Source organism: Pteropus medius, unplaced genomic scaffold, assembly GCF_902729225.1.
Source record: "Pteropus medius unplaced genomic scaffold, Ma_sr-lr_union100, whole genome shotgun sequence".
Taxonomy (NCBI): Eukaryota; Metazoa; Chordata; class Mammalia; order Chiroptera; family Pteropodidae; genus Pteropus; species Pteropus medius.
The window spans coordinates 32,350,357-32,371,600 of NW_024355205.1; the positions used below are offsets into that span (position 1 = coordinate 32,350,357).

At 47.3% G+C, this 21,244-nt stretch overlaps 1 protein-coding gene across 1 annotated transcript in view; it reads right to left on the reverse strand.

Moving 5' to 3' along the window:
- The window catches only part of RCAN1 (regulator of calcineurin 1), an 81,294-nt gene extending 72,165 nt beyond the window's left edge, over window positions 1-9,129 (reverse strand). Inside the window, exon 1 of the mRNA XM_039857970.1 lies at window positions 8,730-9,129. Within this exon, the coding sequence (XP_039713904.1) occupies window positions 8,730-8,975 (246 nt within the window). The 5' untranslated portion in view covers window positions 8,976-9,129. The remainder of the gene's footprint in view (window positions 1-8,729) is intronic.
- Window positions 9,130-21,244: the final 12,115 nt, after the last annotated feature.

Here is a 21,244-nt window from a genome sequence, read left to right on the forward strand (position 1 = left end):
GAAGCTCCCTGTACCCTCTCCCCCTCTCTGCCTACAGCAGGATATAAATTCCCCCCTCGTGGGGAGGACTGTAGGCCTTCAGCCGCGCGGAGATGGGACCAGAGGCTCCGCCAACGGCCTAACCCCAGGTGCTTCTGCCCACACCCTGACTTGGAAGCCTACGCTGCTTCTCTCCGCCCCGTCGTTCCTCTGCAAATTCACTGTTCTTTCTTGAGGGGGCTCCGGAAGCCGAGCTCTACATCACGCTTCGCGTGACGTTTCTCCGAGGCTTCCCCTGCGTGGCGTGTGCTCGCATGCATGCGTAACTGTGTTCCTCTCGTTCGTCCACCTTTTTGTTAAGAACCGCAGCCGGGTGGGTGCCGTTCTGCTCCCCTGCGGACGGAAGGCTGGAAAGACCACAAGGACGAGAACTGGAATCACACTGGAGAAATTCCTGCTTGGAAAGTTGGATTTCACCTGTGGGGGCATGGGGACAGCGGGGCCACGTGCCGCCGGTACAGGCGCACGAGCCATCCGCTTCTGAGAGCCAGATGTGACCTTACAGACATGATCTGATACAAGCCACTCGCTTCAGCAATGAAGCAACTGGGGTCTGGGAAGGTTAACAACTCGCCCAAGGACACATGGTTTATTACAGATCTATAAAGCCCTTTGGCTATATTTACGTAACATGCGATAAAAGAAATTAATTCTGTGTCTTCCCTGCTAGCCGTGAGCTCCACGAAGGCTTAGTGTCTGCCCCTCACTGGGGGCTGTCTAGGGCTGTGCCCCTTACATTGACCCCACCACGACCCTGGGGTGGGGATGACGGCAGGGATGACTGTCCTCATTCTGCAACTGCGGAGTCCGGGCTTGGGGATGGTGAATGACTCACCTGGGGTCCCGCAGCTGGCCTTATGACCAGCACAGCCCTCAATAAGGATCTGTTGAATGAATGAATGAATGAACGAATGAATGAATGAACGAGTAAAGTGGCAGACCCAGGATTCAAACCCGGGTCTGTCTGGCTCCAGGGCCCGGGCAGGGCCTTCGCGTGAACACGAGACCACCGCTCAGGCCACTGCGGTGCCCGGAGCCATGAGCACTCCAACGCGCCCATGAAACCCAAGTAAGCAACTGAAAGAACAGAACCCCTCGGTTTCCTGTGGACACAAAACTCCTCGCCCCGCCGTCCTAGGGTTTAAACGAGATGTGAGCGAGATGAAAAGTCACGCGTGTCACTGCAGACTCAGGTGACTTCATCACGGCCTCCGGAGTCAGCTAACAGCGGGCTAGCATCCGAAGACCAGCACTGACGGGCTCTGTGACCTGGGGTGGGTTGGTGGCCTCCCCTGGCGATGATAACAGTACCCGTTTCACAGAATTCTTGTAAGAAGATGAAAGGATATATATGACACATAAAGCACGTACGTGAACAGAAACTATTTTATTATCTTTGAAATAAAGCAGAAAGTTGGATAGGAAATATAAAAGCGATGAAGTAAAACAAACGGTTGCTACGTTGAGAAAAAAAAAAAATCCATAATTAGCTCTCTGAATTAAGTCACGTTTTTGTTTTTTAATCCGGAAATCAGGCCGACCTCGGTATCTCTTGCTATGGTGTTAATTATGATCACACATGGGAAATTCATAGTGACTTGCTAAACTAGTAATGAGAGGAAAAGTACTGGACATTCCCAATGTAAAAAAGGTTTAGTTTCCTGAGCTCTTTTATCGGAAATGTAGTGAGTGACTGACAGCTCTTGATAGGTCAGAAACTTAGTAACCTCGTCATAATCCTATTGATGAGGTGTTTTATGCCACGATGTGGATGGAGGCTGACACTGTATCCTTTTATAGGGCTGAAGCTAGGAAATATGAGGTTAGGAAACGCCTTAACATTTCTGAATATTAACTACGCCACAGAAGTCAAAAAAAGTTTACGAAGAAAAAAATTTACTAACAAAGAGCTGCTGTGGCGGGGGCCTGTGGGATGTCCCCGTGACCCCCAGCACCCTAGGGTGAGCCCCCTGTCCCCCGAGTGTGAGCTGCACTTACTGACTCACTTCTAATGAACAGAGCACAGCAAAAGTGGTGGCCAGCCCTCGGAGATTAGGTTACAAAGACTGAATTCCATTCCGACTGGCATGCCCTCTCTCGCCTGCGCTGGTGGCGGCCAGCCGCCATGTGGCCAGCTGCCCGATGGAGAGGCCCGTGGGGCAAGAAGTTGAGGGAGGGCTCCAGCCACCAACCACCAAGGAACCGAGGCTCTCAGTCCGACACCCCACCGGAAATGCAATCCTGCCACCACCAGTGACTGGGCCTGGAAGCAGATCCTTCCTCAGGCCAGCCTTCGGATGAGACCGCAGCGGACACTGCATTGCGAACTTGGAGGGAGAGGCACCAAGATAAGCCATCCCGGATTCCGGACCCACAGGAACTGTGAGAGAATAAATGTCTGATGTTTTGAACCACAAAGTTTTGAATTAGTTTGTAGAGAGTTGATACGCTAACTCATAATGTGTGTTTACCATGTCCTAGTCACTTTTGGGGCATTTTATGCGCATCGTAAGATGTAAGTGCTATTAGGAGCCCATTTGACAGCTTCCCCAGAGTCACACCGTAAGTGGTAAAGCCTGAGACCCATACCCTTCGCCTGACTCCTTTGTGCACACTTCAGTGGGGAATGTGAGCATTAAATCTTTAGAGGTTAAAAAAAGAAATAACACCACTTTACACCAACTAAATCAAGTATAGTAAAGGATTTCTACCATGACTGAAATCTATACATGAAGCCAGCCAACCCCTTCCCCAATGTCAAACTTCGAGTTAAGGTAATTAATATTTTCCTGACGTTATATTCCGAAAATGTTTCTGTTTTGCCCAAAAAGGGTAGAAGAGCCATTTTTACTTCCCATCGCCCGTCGAAGCTCACAGAACACAGCAGAGTCATTTGCTGTCTCCCTGACCATCAGCACCCCCAAGTGGTGAGGGGGATTAGTATTTACAAAGGAAAAAACTCTCTCTCACAACCCAACTGTATTTCAAACGGCGGGCACTGCCCCCCACAGCCCCTGCAATGCGCCCTAACAGTAGAAACCACACTGAGGGGTCTGCCTCCCCTCCATCCGACACACCCCGACATGTGCGCAACTCTGCTAGTACAGTATCAGGGGGGATGCCGTCGCAGAAAAGGGCGCACAGGCCCCTCAGTGACACGTATGGAAAAGAGCGGCCCGTGTCATCTGATGACATTTTTTAAAAAGGAAAGAAAGAATTCGACCTGAAACATAAACACTGGACTCGACCAGCTGCTTCGGCTTCGGCTTCAGCTACCTGTCCTATCACGAAGCCTATTCTCTGCTCCCTTATGTAATTGTCTTGGGGCTTGAAAAGCCTGGAGTTGCCGGCAATAACATCGAAAGCTACTGCTACCTGAGAAAAAAATGTCGTGATTAATGGATGGTGGCGGCAGACTGGGCTGCAAAGGGGATCAAACCCTTGCTGGGGACTGGAGCGGTGAGGAAGGGTCAAAAGATGGAAGAAAAACACTTGATTTATTTAAGAGCCGGAAATTCTAAAGTTAGGGAAATAGTGGATAACCTCTAAAGTAAAGTTTGCACCTATATAACATGGAGGGTTTTTTTTTTTTTTACACGTACAATATTCTGAACATCCCAAACAAATTAAACCATACAATACTGGTTTAATCTCCCTCCATACTTAAGGAGGTTTAAGGGGAAATTTTATGTATAATTTAAGTCTGAGAAACCAGATGCCTATGGCATTTGGGCAAAAAGTGAAAATGGCTTAAAAACGACTGGATTTTCCACTGTAATAGAACCCAACTGTCACTATCCTGCTAGAATGTCACATTGTGCAACATGCTGCCACAGATGGACTCGTAACGGCAACAGACAATGGGAAGCGCAGCCAAATACATACAACCTTAGGAGCAGAAACTATGTTTACCAGTTGGATCTTAAAATTGTTACAACCATCAAATTTCTATCGAACGATATCGAACGATATCTCGTCTGCTAAAGAACAGTTGAGAGGGGAAGTCGGGACCTGATATTTGGGAGGAGTGAGCAGCTGCGTGAGACGATGAGCAAGGTGGAGGGGAGAGAGGCCACCCCGTGTTAACGAAAATGTTCTCATCACACGGGTCCCCTGCCCGAAGGCTCCGGCTCTCAGGCTGAGGGCCGGTCACCCTGCCTGCTGGCTACACGAGCAAACACCACCGGGCGCAGGGGCATCAAGGCCGAGGGCCTGACTCCCACGTCAGACTCGAGGACCCCGATGATCGATTACCGATAATCTTCACGATACAGCAGTGACCCTGGCCAGGACCACGGTCCGCAACGTGACTGCCAGTTAGAAGCACCTGGGGACGCTCTGCAGGTGGTGCTTCCTGGTGGCCTTGGGGCCCCGGCTGGAACTGGTCTGGGGCGGCCTGGGCGTGGGGGTTTTTCAAACTGTTCAAGGGTCTTCACTGACACAAAGAATGTAAGGGCATCGTTCGAACTCCTTCTATGCCTATAGAAATATTTCCTGTTATTAAAAGAAAGCCATGGAAGTAGAACAAATTTTAAGTGGGCATTTGTTTTAAGAAAGGTGAGTTTATTCACTAGAAGACTCAGTTTTCCTATGATTAGCATTTTCCAACTTAACCTTCAGGCGAAGCTCTCAACCAAATATACATTCATGTTTCAAACAACAAAAAAAATAGTATCATGCCTATTACTGTATGGAGCTACATTTACTGGGAACCAACAGAATATTCCTTGAGAACTCCGATATTTCTGGTTAGTTCAGTGAGGACCGAACAAACTCTCATCCTGAGGAACCATGAAGCATGGCCAGCAACCCAAAGCACACGTGGTACTGGTCCAGGGCACTGCTCTGCTTTCTCAGTAAAGACAAAAAACGTTCACAGACGACTACAGTGATGAACATGCTAAGCGAATATTTGTACAACAGAAAATAATCTTATTTTAATAAGTTTTCATTCATTTGTAATAGTGTGAATCTAATATTACAGTGTCAGTTATTTTTTAGATAAACATTTAATGAACATATTATAAATTATTTACAACTGATGATGATCCAGCTAAGAAAAACAAACTTCACATATCAGACCCAACTGCTATGGTTAGAAAACGGCTTCTGATGTGAATTCCCCCAAATGAACTGGTGGTTCAGGTCAGGTTCCTTCTTTCTTTTAAGACTAAAGTTACAGAACAATATGAACATATGGGAAGAAGTTTGACACAGTCTTTTTCCTTCGCACCATCTGCCATGGTCTGGATGTTTTTGTATCCCCAAAATTCACGTGTCGACACCCTAATCCTCAAAGATGGCATTAGCAGGCGGGGCTTTGGGAGGTGACTAGATCACGAGGCTGGAACCCTCATGACAGGATCAGTGCCCTTATGAGAGACACCCCCACACACACACGCAACGAGCGTCCGCATCCCTGTGAGGGCTCTCTGTGTGGACACAGCCGAGGTCTGCGACCCAGGAGGAGCCCCGCTCCTGACCCTCACTGGACCACGCTGGCCTCCAGAACTGTGAAGACGACATTCTGTTGTTTGTGGGCCGCCTGGTCTGTGGCGTCTTCTTATAGAAGAAGAAAGGGCTAAGACACTGTCACTCACTCAGGTGACCCTCCGACACACCGGTTACAGAAAGGGGTGGCCAGCGCCCCCGCACAGGGACTTGTGTCAGCCGTGCAGTCAACGAACGGTCCACCTACTCAAGGGTCAGACACTGCTCACCTGAAGCAGTCACATTTACTACACTGCCCAAAGGGGACACGCCAGCCTCCAGGAAGGATGGTCTTAAAAATAATAAGGCTGTCGGAGCAAAACCTCAGAAGCCACGTCTTCCCACCAGAGGTGGTTCTAGCTCAGGGAGAAACAATCTCTTTCCTGGAAGGCTTGCGGACGGCCTGCAGCATTTTCTGCTCTCATGGTAAAGCTGTCTGCCTGCAGGGACTCTGAATCCGTTAGCCCAGTGGGTTTCTGTGTCTTCACCGATTATTTGACACCTGACAGGACCCTACAGGTGGGCAACCAAACTCAGAAGGTCCCCTGCCCCATTCTGAAGCCCTGACCTTCCGAATGGAGGGCGGGCTCAAGTGGACGCTCTGCCCTTTGCTCTGCCTCCAGCATCACCAGCCCAGTCCAGACATCTTCAGAGGGTCCCCTGACAATAGCAAGAGCCTCCCAATCACCCTTGCCCGCCCACCTTCCTTCCCCAAGAGACACTCTGCACTCATCTTTGCCATTAGAATAACATCCGAATCCCTGCTGTGGCCTCCGAGGCCCTCTCTGGGACCAGTGCCTGGCTGTGTCCAACGTCAGCCGCCACCAACCTCTCACTCACCCCTCCGCCAGGCAGGCCCCTCCATGTCCCCTGAATGCACTCGGGTCATCCCTGCCTTGGAACCTTTGTATCTGCTGTTCTCTCTGCCTGGATGCCGGCCACACAAACTCTACACAAGGAGCTTCTTCCTGCCAGCCAAACTGAAGCAGTGCAGAGGCCTTTTGGGGCCACTCGATGGAAAGTGGCCACATGCTGACCCCTCTCTGCATATCCTCTCACCTGCACTGTCCCCAGAGCCATTCTCCACCCCTCCCTACCCTTCTCTGGGCCCTGGAAGGCTGACCCCACCAACAGCCTGTACTGCTCGGCTCCTGAGCCTCTGGGTTCTGCCAATGAGATCAGAAAGCCTGGGGCAAACCGGGGTGATTCTTTCCTGCCTCTCCCCGCATTAGCATCTCAATTCCATACCTTCCCCTCTCCAAGGGTTCCAGCAATACTACTTCTTCCCCTTGATCTAATACCCCTGTTTATTCCCTGATGGGCCAATTCTTCATTAAGACCTCTCAAACCACCACAGGGTCCCTGTTAGGGCCTGACTGATATGACCCAGCCCCTCCTTGGTCACTCTCTGTGACATTACCCTGCTTTATTTTCTCCACTGCGCTCATCATTATCTGAAATTACCATGTCCGCTTACTCTTTTCTAGAGCCTACCTGCACCTCAGTAACTGGAATATAAGCAGGAAGCTCCTTATGTTCACCGCTCTATCCACTGGGCCTAAAACAGTGCCTGAAACCAGTGAAATGAATAATTCCAGCCCACTGTCTCTGCTCAAAATGTCACCTCGTTAGTAAGACCTCCCCTCATCATCTGCTATAAAACAGCAATCTCTCTCCCTTCCCAGACCTCCACCTCCCCACTCCTCCTCCTCCTCCTAAGTCTTACTTTTTCCTACAGCACTACCACCTCCTGACACATTTGGTGGTTCCCACGCCAAAAATGTCAGCTCTGAAGGCGGGAATGCTATTTTATTCACCGCTGTGTCCTCAGAGCCTAGATCGATGCCTGGCCCATAGCAGAGTCTCGATAAACATTTGTTTAAATGAATAGCAAGTAAAGTGGGCAGAATTTCATACAAAGCCAGTTCAGGGTTGTCCGCAACACTTCCGGGAAAGAATATAAAACTGTGAATTGCTAGACACCCAAGTGGGTCTTACGTGACCTGCCCTTGCTCCATTAGAGAGACGGCCTACGACCCCGAGAAAGACACTTGAAATGCTAACTGGATCCTGGCTTAGGAACCGAGGTTTGAGAATGAGAGCGGCCCTCTATTTGTGACAATTGTTGCTTTAAAAAGTGTGCACAGAAGCTTCCCTAAGCACGCGGCTACTGCCAATCCTTTCAGAAAGGAGATGGGCAAATAAATTATAAATCAGTGGGACTTACGCCCACCATTCTGTTCCACGGCGGTGTTCCTACCTGCAACAGCCTTGAACTACAGTTCCCTGACAGTCTACGCAGACCCAGAACCAAGCAGGGGAGGCACTGCTTTCTGACAGCTGCTTCCCAACTAGGGCAAAGCTCTCAAAGGCAGGTTTCATTCTGCAACGCCTACACTGTCCAAATTTTATTCTGCATACTAATTGAATTAAATTCCTCTTCCCCACCACTGATTACTCACCCCTCACCCTCTAAAGTATCTACACTGTATGGATTTGGGGGTTGGGGGGGGCGGTGCTCCCAATGTACCAACTGTCCCTCAAGGCGGCATGTCACTCCTTCAGGGAGCAAGATTCCTAACTAAATGTCCTAAAGGCTTAGAAAGTGGGCCTCTTCCCCCCAACACCATTCAACCAAAACTGGCCAACCGCAGGGTAATGAGCAACCACGGATGCTCACCCAAACATTGGTTCTTCTCCCAAGCCGCATATTGAGGACACTGTGACTCACGGCCGCTCAACGGCTGTTTCCTCCTCCCTATGAATGAGGTGACCACCCCCTCCCCCCAGTAAGTGTAGGGCGACGGTTCAGGGCTCAGGGTGACGGCACAAGCTCCCCGGCCACTACGAGCTATAATTCATAGCCCGATCCTCTCCCACTCCGTCTCCCCCGGGGGCGGGGGCGTCGCTGGGAGACGCTTACCAAGCTCGGGCCAAAGCCCAGGAGCCGAAAACCCTCGGGGCCAGCTGCGCGCGCGGCCCGGCAGGCGCTCGGGGACCTGGGACCCTCGGGGAGGGCGACCCCTCCCCCAACAGGGACAGGAGGTGACCGCGGCAGGTCGCCACGTCCCCGAGGGTCCCCTCCTCGTCCCTCCGGCAGCCCGGGCTGGAGACCTCGGCGCTGCAGCCCGCGCCGGTCACCTCCTCCGGGCAACAGGTGTCCGCCCTCCGCCCGACGGCCCGCGCGGCCCGGCCCTCACCCGGCACAGGCCGTCCACGAACACGCGCGGGTCCAGGTGGCAGGCGATGGTGGCGCTGGGCAGGTCCTGCAGGTCCACCTCCTCCATCTCGCAGTCGATGAAGCTCCAGTCGCCGCCGCCCTCGTCGGCCTCGGCCACCCCGGGGAATGGCGCGAAGGGCCGCAGCGTCAACCCGGGTCGCGCTCCGGCCGCCTCGGCCGCCTGGGCCGCCTCCCCGAGCCGCGGCCCGGCCACGCCGTCCTCCATCCCCGCGCCCGCGCGCCCCCGTCGGCGGCGCCGGGCTCGCGCGCCGGGCCCTCGCTCTCTCCCGTCTGCGGACTCCGCGGTTAACCCTCTCGCGGTCGCGCAGCTCGGGCAGACGCAGCCCCCGCGAGCCGCCGGGTCCCCGCTGTTCCCCGCGGCGCCCCGCCCGGCCCCAGGGGCGGAGCTCCCGCGGACGGAGCGTGGGCCCTTTAAGGCCGGTCCCCGCCGTGTTACTGTGTCCCGCCCCGCCGGGAGGGACGGCCAATAGGGGAGCGCGATTCTTCTCACGTGATGCTCATTGCCCTGCCCTCAGCCTGAAGCCTCAGAGCGGCCTTACTGGTTAGGGGCAAAACCATCTCTCGCCTTTTCCGCTTTTCCAACAGCTGGTGCCAGTTGGTTGGCGCCAGTCAGGGTCTTGGGCGCCGGATGATAGCTAAGTTGGCAGCGCCTCAGTGGTTCTCATGCGGTGACATTTTGAAGCACAGAGGCCAACTTTTGGAGATTTAAGTGTGATGTGGTCCAGGCTAGGGCTCCATGACCATTGTCAAGTGGTTAGATGCTTACCGTATATTATCACATATAGTCGCCAGTAGAATTGGACTAGACCATGACAACGATACCTTATTTTTATATTCACCTTATTAGTTATATATCGTTGTTCAAAATGTATATAATCAGAAATAATGTTTTGACTTACCACTATCTACAATGTACCATGGGAGATAACAAAAGGAGGAAATCATTGGACCTTGCCTTTGGGGAGCTTATGGATTGAAAACAGATCCTCAGATGAAATCCTCTCCCTCTCCCTCCCATCCTCTCTCTCTCTCTTTCTCCCTCCCTGGAAAATAGAATTCCTGCACTGTGAAGGACAACATGCACAGTGAAACTCGAATCTGAATTTCAGCTTTGCCGTTAATTACTTGGGCAAGTAACCAGTGAATCTCAGTTTCTGCACCAGAAAAATAAAGTCATATATGGTAAAAATGCAGTAAGGGCCCAATAAATGGTAGCTCTGTTTATGGGCTAGATTGTTTGGAAGAGATGTATTTCCTCCTAAAGGAGGCTTACCATCTAGTTAGGAACTGTAACTGATTATAATAAAAAAAAAAAATTATATCCAGCTCACAGCTGAAGTTTTTCCAGAACATGCTATGTGCTTTGGTTGTTATTATGACACCTTAGGGCAGTTGGTGCCCTCCAGAAGCTCAAATCCAACAGGAATAGTAATAAACAGGCAAAGATAACTCAAAGTAGAATGTGATGTGAGGACCTGGAGAAATTGGAATCATCTTACATTGCTGGCAGGAATATAAAATGGGGCAGCCACTTCGGAAAAACTGTTTGGCTGTTCCTCAAAAAGTTAAAGAGCCACCACATGAGCCAGCAATTCCTCTCCGACGTATAGACCCAAGAAAAGTGAAAATATGCATCCATGCAAAAACCTATATACAAAGGTTCATAGCATCATCATTCAAAATCGCTAAAGAGTGGAAATAACCCAAAAAATGCTCATTAACTGATGAATGGGTAAACCAGATGTATATCTGTACGATGGAGTATTATTATTCAACTATAACAAGCAATGAATTACTAACACATGCTACAACATGGCTGAACGTTGAAAAACTCTATGCTAAGTTCAAGAAGAAGCCAGTCACAAAAGGCCGTATATTATATTATTCGCAATGTCCGTAATGGGCAAATCCATAGAGACAGAAAGTAGACTAGTGGTTGCCAGGGGCTGGGAGAGGTAAGGAGGATAAGGGGGAGTGACTAGTAAACGGTGTGGGGTTTCTTCTGCGGTTAAAGAAAATGTTCTAAAATTGGGTGGTTGTGATGTTCGCATGACTCCATTACTATACTAAAAATCACAGAATTATCCTTTAAAGAGTGAATTTTATGGTATGTGAATTATATGAATCTCAATAAAGCCGGTATTTAAAAAAAAAAAAAGAATGTGATAAAGGCCACGAGAGGTTAGATGAAGTGCAGCAAAGTGCATGACTCTGCAGAGTCGAAACTCTCTGTAAACCCAGCCAGACATTCTGAAAAGGGCGACAAAGGGGAAGAGGCACTAGTTTTGGAAAAAACACCAACCTGTTGCTGGGTGGGTCCCTGTTGTCATCACCCTTAGGACAGGAAGCTCTTTTCAATCCTGGCTTATGCTAAGCCTCTTACAGCACACAGACAAAGGGGAGAGAGGGGAGAAAGCACCAGAAGGGAAAGCAGGGGAACCTGAAATGCACGCAGAGCAAAGTATCACAGCTGGCGAGCCTCTAAGCTAAGGGAGGAAAGAACAAGTCTGCCCTTCGGCCAATGGTAAAGACAAAGTGACCTATAATCGACTTTAGAATGCAGTTAGTTATTACTAAGACACACACACATTCCTTCAGTGACTCTGGATTGCCTCCTTTGTCTTTCTCTTCTCCCTCCCCAGACAGCAGAGTAAAGAGGATGACATATCTTAGTTGTCTGCATGACTCCAAGAATAAGACTGCTTTCATTTGGGTAGCTCTTAAATAGTCAATGGATGTACACATAAACTAGCTCGCATAATCCTCACAAACAAGTATGATTACTTTGCATTCTTAGAACTGAGGATCAAAGAATGACCTTCTCACAAGCCAACAGGCAGTGAAGGGCCAGGCAGAAACACCTGCTGTCATTCCTGTGCTGCCTCTGCCCACTTGGTACCGGAAGAAACAGAAAAATGAGAAGGAAAACAACAAAGAAAAGTAGAGAAGAGGGAAAATAAAGCAGAGGACAAGGAGAGGAGAGGAAAAGAAAGGGAATGAGAGAGGTAGGGTGATTGAGAGCAGAAGAGGTGCTTGAGTTTCCAAATGGGGAGCGGGGGTGATGCCCCCGGGGAATTGCTGAATCTCACCCTGCACGGCCCGCCATGCAGGGCGCACTCTCAGATGCTCAAGGCCAGTGCTGGGCACGGAACGTGAAGGACAAAGAGCTCTCAGACTATCAGAGCGAAGTGACAAAGGTTCTCGATAAATAGGGTTATCATCACGCCCTCACATCTGGGCGCCCGGGGACCTCGTCCTATTGCAGGCGACATATTTAGTAATAAAACGTCAGATTCTTCTTCCCGCTTAGAAAATAAAATTTTATAGTAACTTCCATCTTTGTCCTGCCTTGTAAGTTTAAGGAACGCAGCGCTGTGCCTTGCGCCTTCACTGATACTAGCATCACCAACCGTCAGTGGTCTCCCCCAAGGAGGAAAAACAGAAAAGATGTGCTGTCAACAACACAGGTGGAAACTGAGCAAAACGCACCGCTTCGGTACAATTGCAGAAATTTCTCGGGCAGAAATCTTAGATCAGACTGGAGGGTATTCTTTTTCGAAACTGTTGTGCCATAATAGGCACAAAATTCCTCGCGTGTCCTTTGGGAATTAACTGTCCCTCTTTTTCAAGCTGTGGCGATGGAATCTAAGCTTTATGCTTCAGCATCTGTCTAACTAGGGAGCTTCCTTTCTCACTGGCTGGCAGGTTTGAGCCAGATTTTGAGATACCCAGAAGGGAAAGGAACCAACATGGGTACAGAGCTGCTCTCAGTTACACCCCATGCTCATTGCAGCCTAACGATAGCCAAGATATGGAAGCAACCTAGGTGTTCATATATAAATAAATGGATAAAGATATGGAACATATATATAATGGAATATTATGCAGCCATAAAAAGAATGAAATCTTGCCATTTGCAACAGCATGAATGGACCTAGAAGGTATTACGCTAAGCGAAATAAGTCCGACAGAGAAAGACAAATGCTGTATCATTTCACTTATATGTGAAATCTAAAAAAACAAAACAAATGAATAAACAAAATGAAACAGAGACCCATAGACATAGAGAACAAGCTGATGTGGGGTGGGGGGGATGGATGAAATTTTAAAAAAAAAAAACACTGGACAACACAAAGTACCACCCTATACAACAACAACAACAACGACAAAGGGCTGCTCTCAATGATTCTGTTTTTGCAATGGAGGGAGGGGCACAAATTTTAGTGTATCTGACCACCGCCCATCCTTTCTCTTCCTCTTACACATCCTTGGTGTCAGCCACTGCAATTACCGAATATAAAAGGAGGGAAGGGCCCAGAAAGCCACATTTGGTTATTTACAATGGATCCAATGGATTACACAACATGCCTGTGCAGGGATGAACTAGCCTATTCATGTGCCAGGCGGGGCAGTGTCACTGAGTAACACTTTCGATTGCTTCTTGTTTTGTTCTGGAAATTGAAGGGGGCCGTGTGCAGTAGGCACTCACTGAACACATATTAAATGAACCAAACACATTTCTGCACACTCCGGGTATTTACAGGCATTTTCAAAATTATTTAAGATTAATTATAGCTGCCTTTCTGAGTGTTTGCTTTTACAAAAAAATAAACTGTTTCAAAGACCGCTCAAATGAATAAACCCCTTAAATAACTCAATCTAAAGTTTCTATTTTGTGACCTTCTATAAAATAAATTTTAAAAATATGCTATTTTTGTTGTTGTTATTTTGGAGAAAGAATTTTTTTCCTTACTCAAAATTTAGTCTTAAAATCCACTCTTAAAAATCTCTGTTATTATTATTATTATTATTTATGGTCTTCTGATGCTTTTTCAAATCAGAAAGCCAAAGTTATAAATTGGGTTTTTGGGGAAATATTGGAATTTGGTTACTTTGCCTTTCCAAGTTGAGAAAAAAAGTTCACTGACTTTTATATTACTCTACACTCTCTTTCCAAGTTGACGGTACGTGTGGGGCTTTTATGTGAATTAGGATTCTTCTAGATGCAAGTAACCGAAACTCTGGAGAATTTAAATTAAGGATCTAAGGAGTGTCTTGTTAGCCAAAGGCAGGACTGCCGCCAGCCCTGGAGAAGATCCTAGAGACCAGACCTCAACAGCTGTCCAGAAGGCAGCCTGGATTTTTGCTGTATTCTGTTTGCTGTGTGTGTCTTCCTATGTGTGTGCATTTGTGTGTGTGTCTGTGCATGTTCGTATATATATGTATGTGCATATGATATGTGTTTATATGTGTGCTAATGTGTAAATATGCATGTGTGCAGTGTGCATCTTTCTATATGTATAGTGTGCACATATGTGTAGATACCTGTATGTGTGCATATGCATAGCATGTATGAGTTTATATGGGTGGCGTGTGCATATATGTGTGTGCATACATATGTGCATAAACATGTGTACATGTGTGAATGTCTCTGTGTATGTGTGTGCACTTGCGTGGGCACACACGTATGTGTGCGTGTGTGTGCGTGTGCATGTGCGCTAACTCGTACGGCTGTTTGCTATACAGAGGCTTCCTGTAATTCCCACCCCACCCTAATCCTCCACTAACCTGTAGAGGGCGAGTTGCAAGCTGACAAGATCCTTGCAATCTGTGAGGTCAACCAAGAGTTGCCTTGCCTCTAGGAACCCTCCTGAGAATGGAGAAGTATGAACTGATGCGGTGTTGCTCCGAGGTAGGGAGCAGGCTCATAACCCTGAGCGGACGAAACTGCAAAAGATTATAGCAGGGTGTGTGGGTTGGGTGTGGATAATCTTATCTTAGCCAGCAACTGTGTGCTCTTGTATAAAAGCAGCTTGCAAAAATAAAGCTAGGCCACTACTCCACCATCAGTGGACAGTGGACCTCCTGATCCAGCTTTCTGTCTTCTTTCTTTCCTCAATCTCCCACCATTCCCACTCAGATTGATTTTCCAGAGCCGTGCCGGACGTGACAGGATTTACCATTCACTGGATGCGTCACTAACCCTGGCCCCGCCTTCCCCAAACTGCATGGGCTCTTCGAGATCCTAAGCCCCCTTCGAGTGGCATTTGTGGTTCGGGTTTCTTAATCTTACTAAGTTGGGCGGAGGAGGGCAGGTCAAACCCTCATGCAGGCTCAGCTAAAAGGGCCACCTGTTCTTCAGCCACAGCTACGCTTCGGTGCCCATCTGGGTGTTTCTAGGTCACCTGTGAGACCAAGGCCATCCGTCCGCAGAATGGAAGCACCATTGCCATTTCATTTTACAAAAGGAAATGTTTTCCTTCTACTAAAACCACTTTACCTGAGTTTTTCCATTTAGTTTTGGTCGGAAGAGAGTCGAATTATTTTCTACACTCAGCGTAGAGCGCTCCGTAGTGTCTTAGAGGCAGATCCATCTCCTTGCCCATCAGCTGAGTGTGGAGGCGGGGGGACCTCCTTGTACACAGTGCAAGGTCTCTTTGCAAGACTCCTGTGGCCTCCTCATTTCCATTTCAGGAAGAATCAGGCTCTTCCTTGGAAAACAGCTAGAGTCCTGGTGTTGCAGACGGCGTGGCAATGAAAATGCTCAAAGTATTCTTTACCATTTTCCAACCCTCTCGATAAAAATCTCTAATAAAACATGGCCTTATCATATGATCCAGCAACCACAGTCCTTGATATTTATTCAGATGAGTTGAAAACATGACCACACAAAAGCCTGCATCCGGGTGTTTATAGCAGCTTTCTTCATAATTACCAGAACTGGGGGGCCACCAAGATGTCCTTTGCTTGGCGAATGGATGAATAAACTGTAGCCCATCCAGTCAATGGAATAGTATTCAGCAATAGAAAGAAATGAGCTCTCCAACCACAAAAAGACATGGAGTAACCTTAAATACACATTAGTAAGTGAAAGAAGCCAATCTGAAAAAGCTGCATACTGTATGATTCCAGCTATAGGACATTCTGGAAAAGACAAAATTATGCAGATAGTGAAAAGACCAGTGGTCGCTAAGGATTGTTAGGGAAAGGGAGGGATGAACAGGTGGAGCACGGAGGATTTTTAAGGCAATGAAATTATCCTGTATGATGCAATGATGGTGGATGCATGTTACTACACATTTCTCAAAACACATAGAATACACAATACAAAGAGTAAATCGTAATGTAAAGTAAGGACTTTAGTCACTAATCATGTATCAATATTGGCTCATCAATTGTAAGAGATGTACCACAGTGAGATACGATGTTAACAATAGGAAAACAGATAGAGTTATTTACTAATGGTTTACCTTAGGAGATTTTCATCAATAAACTAATACGAACAACTATTATTAAACATATTTATATAAAAAATAGAGGAAACTGTGCTCTGTGTGTGTGTGTGGGGGGTGATGAAATGATATATGAGAACTCTGTAATTTTTGCTGAATTTTTCATTAAACCTAAAACTGATCTAAAAAAGTAATATATTATTATTTTTTTAGTTGCCTAATAGAATGGCCACGAAGCAAGAAAGTCCAGTAAACTCGCTGCAACAAACTAGTTGCAAATTTGATAATATTGGAAAGCATAAGTCAGAAAATAATTAGTTTTCGAGTAGCTAATTGTGAGGGGCTTTCTCCCCCCTTTAAATATTGAGAAGATAAACTCATTTGTCTGGTGGAACCACTCTGCAAATTGCGGGGTAAGGGAGAGCAAGCAATGGAAACAGTGACACCTAGTGGTAGGAGACAGACTTGCAAGAACGTGGCTAACTGCTTTGCACTGGTCATTTTCTGTGACAACATCACTACCAATGGGAGAAAGGAGGAATGTGAGAAGGAGGGAGGTAAGTGAGAAAAAGGAGAATTGGGCTGCCGAATGTTCGAGTACCTAACATTTTCCATCAGACAGACTGACCTAGGCAGAAGAGTCAGATCTGGAGGGCCCAGAAGGCCACTGCCCAGACCAGAGTGATTTAAATGGTACCGCAGGGCCTGTTTGCTGAAAAAAAGGCCAGAATGCAGAGCTCAGCATGAAGCTCAGGGTACACACGCATCCCCCTGGGCCAGGCAGAGGCCTTGGGCTTCTGTGAGAGACCTGATGACTTTTGTTTTGGGTTTCAGATGAATGCTGACACAAAGGTGTTTTTGTGTTTCTGAGATCTCCAGGAGCTGGTGGATGACTGTGGTGGCATCTGGTGGCCGGCAGCTCTCTTTCAGAGATACGTGGCTTGGAAATCCCCAGGCCTGCAGTTGTGGGCTGGGGAGCACCAATCCCTCCCCAGACCTTGGAAGAACTCATGGTGCTCTGCTAGCAGGTTCAGACACACAGAGAATGGATTCTGAAGCAGAACGTTCAAACCCACCAGCACAAAACCAGAGCTGATACAATAGGTCACAATACCTGAGGGCAGTGGGTTTGAGCTCAGGGTTGTCACCCTATGCATTTGCTACAGGACTCAAATGACCCTGAGTATAGGAAGGAAGAGGACTTTGGTGCCAGGTTATCAACGATTGGTGACAATAATCTCCCACAACACTCTTTTTTGGCGCTTGTGAATAAGGTTGCAGCGAACATTGGGACACACACCCTTGTTTGAGTCCTTGCTCTCAATTCTTTGGGGAATATACCAAGAAGGGAGATGGCTGGGCCATATGGTAATTCTACGCTTACTTCTTTGAGAAGAAGTTTTGTTTTCCATACATGCACTTTCCTTTTTTTTTATAAACAAAACAAGCGGAATGTGTTTGGCTCATATAACATAAGTTTGGGATGGAGCCCACGTGTCTTGCTGGCTTCAGTTCTTCATGAGCTACCTCTGGACTCGGTCCTCCTCTGCCTCTCACCCCCGCACGCCTCCGTCCGCACGTCTTTCTCAGCATCTACATGATGGTGAGGTGGTTGCAGCAGCTCCCTTATCCTGCCACATTCAAGTCCGTTTGGTCAACTCTGTGAGTTCTTTGGAGAAACCTGAGGGTTCTGACTGACCAGGAGGGTGCGTGGGTTCCAGGTGGCAAAGTTGTGACCACACCTTGTCTGCTCCTGTAAATTTCCCTCCCACCTCAGGACGAAATCAGCTTCTCCACCCCCAACACGATGTGAGGAATGGAGACCAGCATTCTTCTGGTGTGCCCGGACCGTGTTAGCCAGAGAAACGGAACCAGGAGGATATACACCACATGCATATAACACAGGCTATGCATTATATGTTATACATACACATTACAGGTATACTATTATATAGAATGAGATTATACATTACTCGAATTATGTATGTGTTATGTATGTGCATTATAGGCACATAACACTGTACCTTCTGTGGTTTTCTCTTAGAGCAAAGGAATTTTCCCAGCAAATCTGCTTTCACCCCATCGCCCAATGGGTCTATCACTGAACTAATCTTTGGTGGGAAGATACCACCTGCCGATTGACTAGGCGTGAGTTCTGGAATCCAGACCTGACTGGGGGGGATGGGACCACCATTACAGCTTAGATTAATGAGACTCAGCCCTGGGCAGAGGCCACAATAACCACGGGAATGACTGCTACCCCGAGTAATTTATTGAGGTATCAGTGGGAATTTATTGGACTTCTCTCCAGATGCAAGACAAGGGGTTCAGGTCACGTTAGGTTGCAAATGTTATAACAAAAGAACCGTATATATATTCATTTATTTCATCGTCCAAGCATCTTTCCCTTTACCATTTAGAATCTCCTAAAATGCCCCAAGCAAACAAGCCTGGGTAATGGGACAAAATCAGCCTCTTTATACTCTTTCCTCTGAAAAGCTCTTCTGCATGGTTTTATAGTACCTGGAAGAAAGCCTCACCTTGCCGTGATGTGAAAAACTAGATGTGCCTTACAGGTCAGCACTTAGAGATGGCCATCAGAGGGACTTGGGAGTTTAGGAACACTGTGGGAGAAGAGGAACCCTTCAGGAAACTCTAGATGTCCGCGAGTCCCACCCCAGCGTGGGGAACAGGCAATAGCTACTCATACCTGTGCGTTTCCCTGTGTTCTCTATCTTGCTAGTCCCACCTCATCCTGTCTCCCGGAAACCATTCCACAGTAGGCTGGGCAACTAACTAGTCCTCATTCATTTCTACATTCCGTTGTGCACCTAATTCATTCGAACGGTTCGAATGGTCGTTTCTTGCCTTTTGCTATTAAAAACGGGGCTCTGTGAATAGCCTCGTGCATTTATCTTCTTTGAGGTTTGCCAGTACATCTTTGGGAAAGACTTCTAGAAATGGGATTGCTGGGTCAAAGGGCAAGTGCTATGTAAATTTACTAGGTAATGTAAATCTTCCTCTATGGTTTTATACCATTTGGATCACAAGTTTTTATGTCTATCTCTCTTAGATTGTTAAACCGGAAGATTTATGTTTAACTTATTGGCACGGTGTCCCCCTTTGAGAAAAACTATGTTGCCTGACTAAAACTTTTGTTCCCATTGTTACTGGAGAGTGGGGTCTTCTCCCAGCACGTTATCCAGGTTCTTGATGTCATGAACAAGGAATTGAGCAAGGCACTGAAATACAGTAGACAAGAAAAGTTTTATTAGAAGGGAAAGTCCACTTCCAGAAGTGGCATTGAGCCGGAGCAAGAGAAGCGTGGCTCAAAAGGCCTGGTAACAAAGTCTTTTGTTTTTATCCCTATTTGCTGCAGGTGGTTACTTTTCTTAGAGGGGTGGGCTTCCTTGATTGACAACTAAGATGGACAGCACTCAGTGATTCATCATTTTGTTTTCTGCGCATGTTTGTTCCTAGAATTTAGTCTGTTATAATGATATTAATGAACTTCCGAGCATATGCATCATATTATAATGATGGTATAATGAAGCTCGGGTGACTTGAAGGTCATTGGGGTCTTCATTGCGCAGATATGAGTGACTGGCTTAAACTGGTACCTAATTTTCTGCCTACTTGTTTCTTTGTGAGAGTTAAAAAATGCCTTCTTGCTCGCTTAATTGTGGGCGGATTAGGGTCGACCCCTTCTAGGATAGGATAACTTACTAACTTTCCTGCCTAACTCTTTTCTGAGAGTCATGAACCCCCTTATTATTAGTATGGATGTTGAGGGGTGGGTGGTCTCTTCTTCTGTATCTGCTTCCTGCTGAGAATGTCCATAGTCCCTGCCTACAGGGGTTTCGTGGAGCTCTTTCCCTTTCTGCCTCAGGGCGGGATCTTAGGTTTCCTGCTAAAGCACCACCTCAGTCCCTAGACAAGGAAAAGAAGATACAAACTCGTTATTTAAACCATATATCTATTAATTTCTATTATTGATTTGCCTATTAAGCGAGTAAAGGGAAACGGGCTTGGTTAATATATCTCTTAAAGAGTAAAAAAGACCTTTGGCCTAACGTTCCCTCCCCCCTCAGACTCTAAGGGCCCTGCCCGGCTTAACACCATTTCTGCGAACAATGGGTTGATGACCCTTATCAATAGCCGGAGGATCTGAGTCACCAGTTTCCAATTATCAGGATTTGAGAAAGAGGGCCTTTTTTCCTAAGAAAGGAAAAACTTAACTAGGTTTACTAAAAAGATTAAGAATTTTACAAGTGATGCCCTGTCTCACTATTACAAGTTTTATTCAATGTGTCCCTGAAGTGAGGTCTTTGTCTTTATTGTGTGTAGAAACATATCAACTGGGCGATTTACTAATTAGACACTAATGAAGGTGCCCTAATGCCATATATTCAGTGTTAATGGCTGGCTATTTCAGCATCATTAAAAATATTGCATGTTGAAGTTTTCACTGAAAAAAAAAAAAATTCAAGCTGTGCCCAGGGGGCAGAATTCTGGTGCCAGAGTGTCCCCCGATGGCATCACACACCTCTCAGGTCCTACAGAAAGGGAAAACTTCCTCGTGCCCTGAACGATGAACCTCCTTCTGCCTTAGGTCCCCTCTTTGCTCATTCCTACGGGTCACCTGGACCCTCTTCACCTAGAATCACCTCCGAAGAGAGCTGGTGGGAGGTGGGGGGAGCAGCCCTAGAAATTCGGGAAGGATTTTGATTCTGTTTATCTGGGCATGGTAGAGGCACGCCGGTCAGACATACAGATGGGTGCGTCACAAAGCCCATGAGCTGTCCCCCGAGACTGGAGAGTTTGGGCCCCATGATCTAAGGCTTTTGGTAGAAAGTCAAGGCTTCAAATTCCTGGAGGTTGATCACCTGCCAAAAAACCCTTTACAGGTGAGTCCTGAAAGGAAGGCTTACACACTTTGGATATATGACCTGCTCTCTTGCGCCAACAGCTTTCAAAAAGGCTTGTGAAGGGACAGTGGCCTCAGTGGAAGAAAACAGGAACTTTGACCCCTCAGAGCCTATAGATATGAAAGAGAGATCAGGTGATCGATCCATTCAAAAGCTTCCTGTAGAATAAACACACTTCACAAGTAAGTCCTGGAAGAAAACAAGGTTCAGTGAAACCAGACCTTTGTTGGCTTCTGCAGAGATTAAAGGGAAGGGCGAGCCTTTTTAAAGAAATAGGGTGCAAATCACTGTGTAAATTTCACAGGAAGGGGATA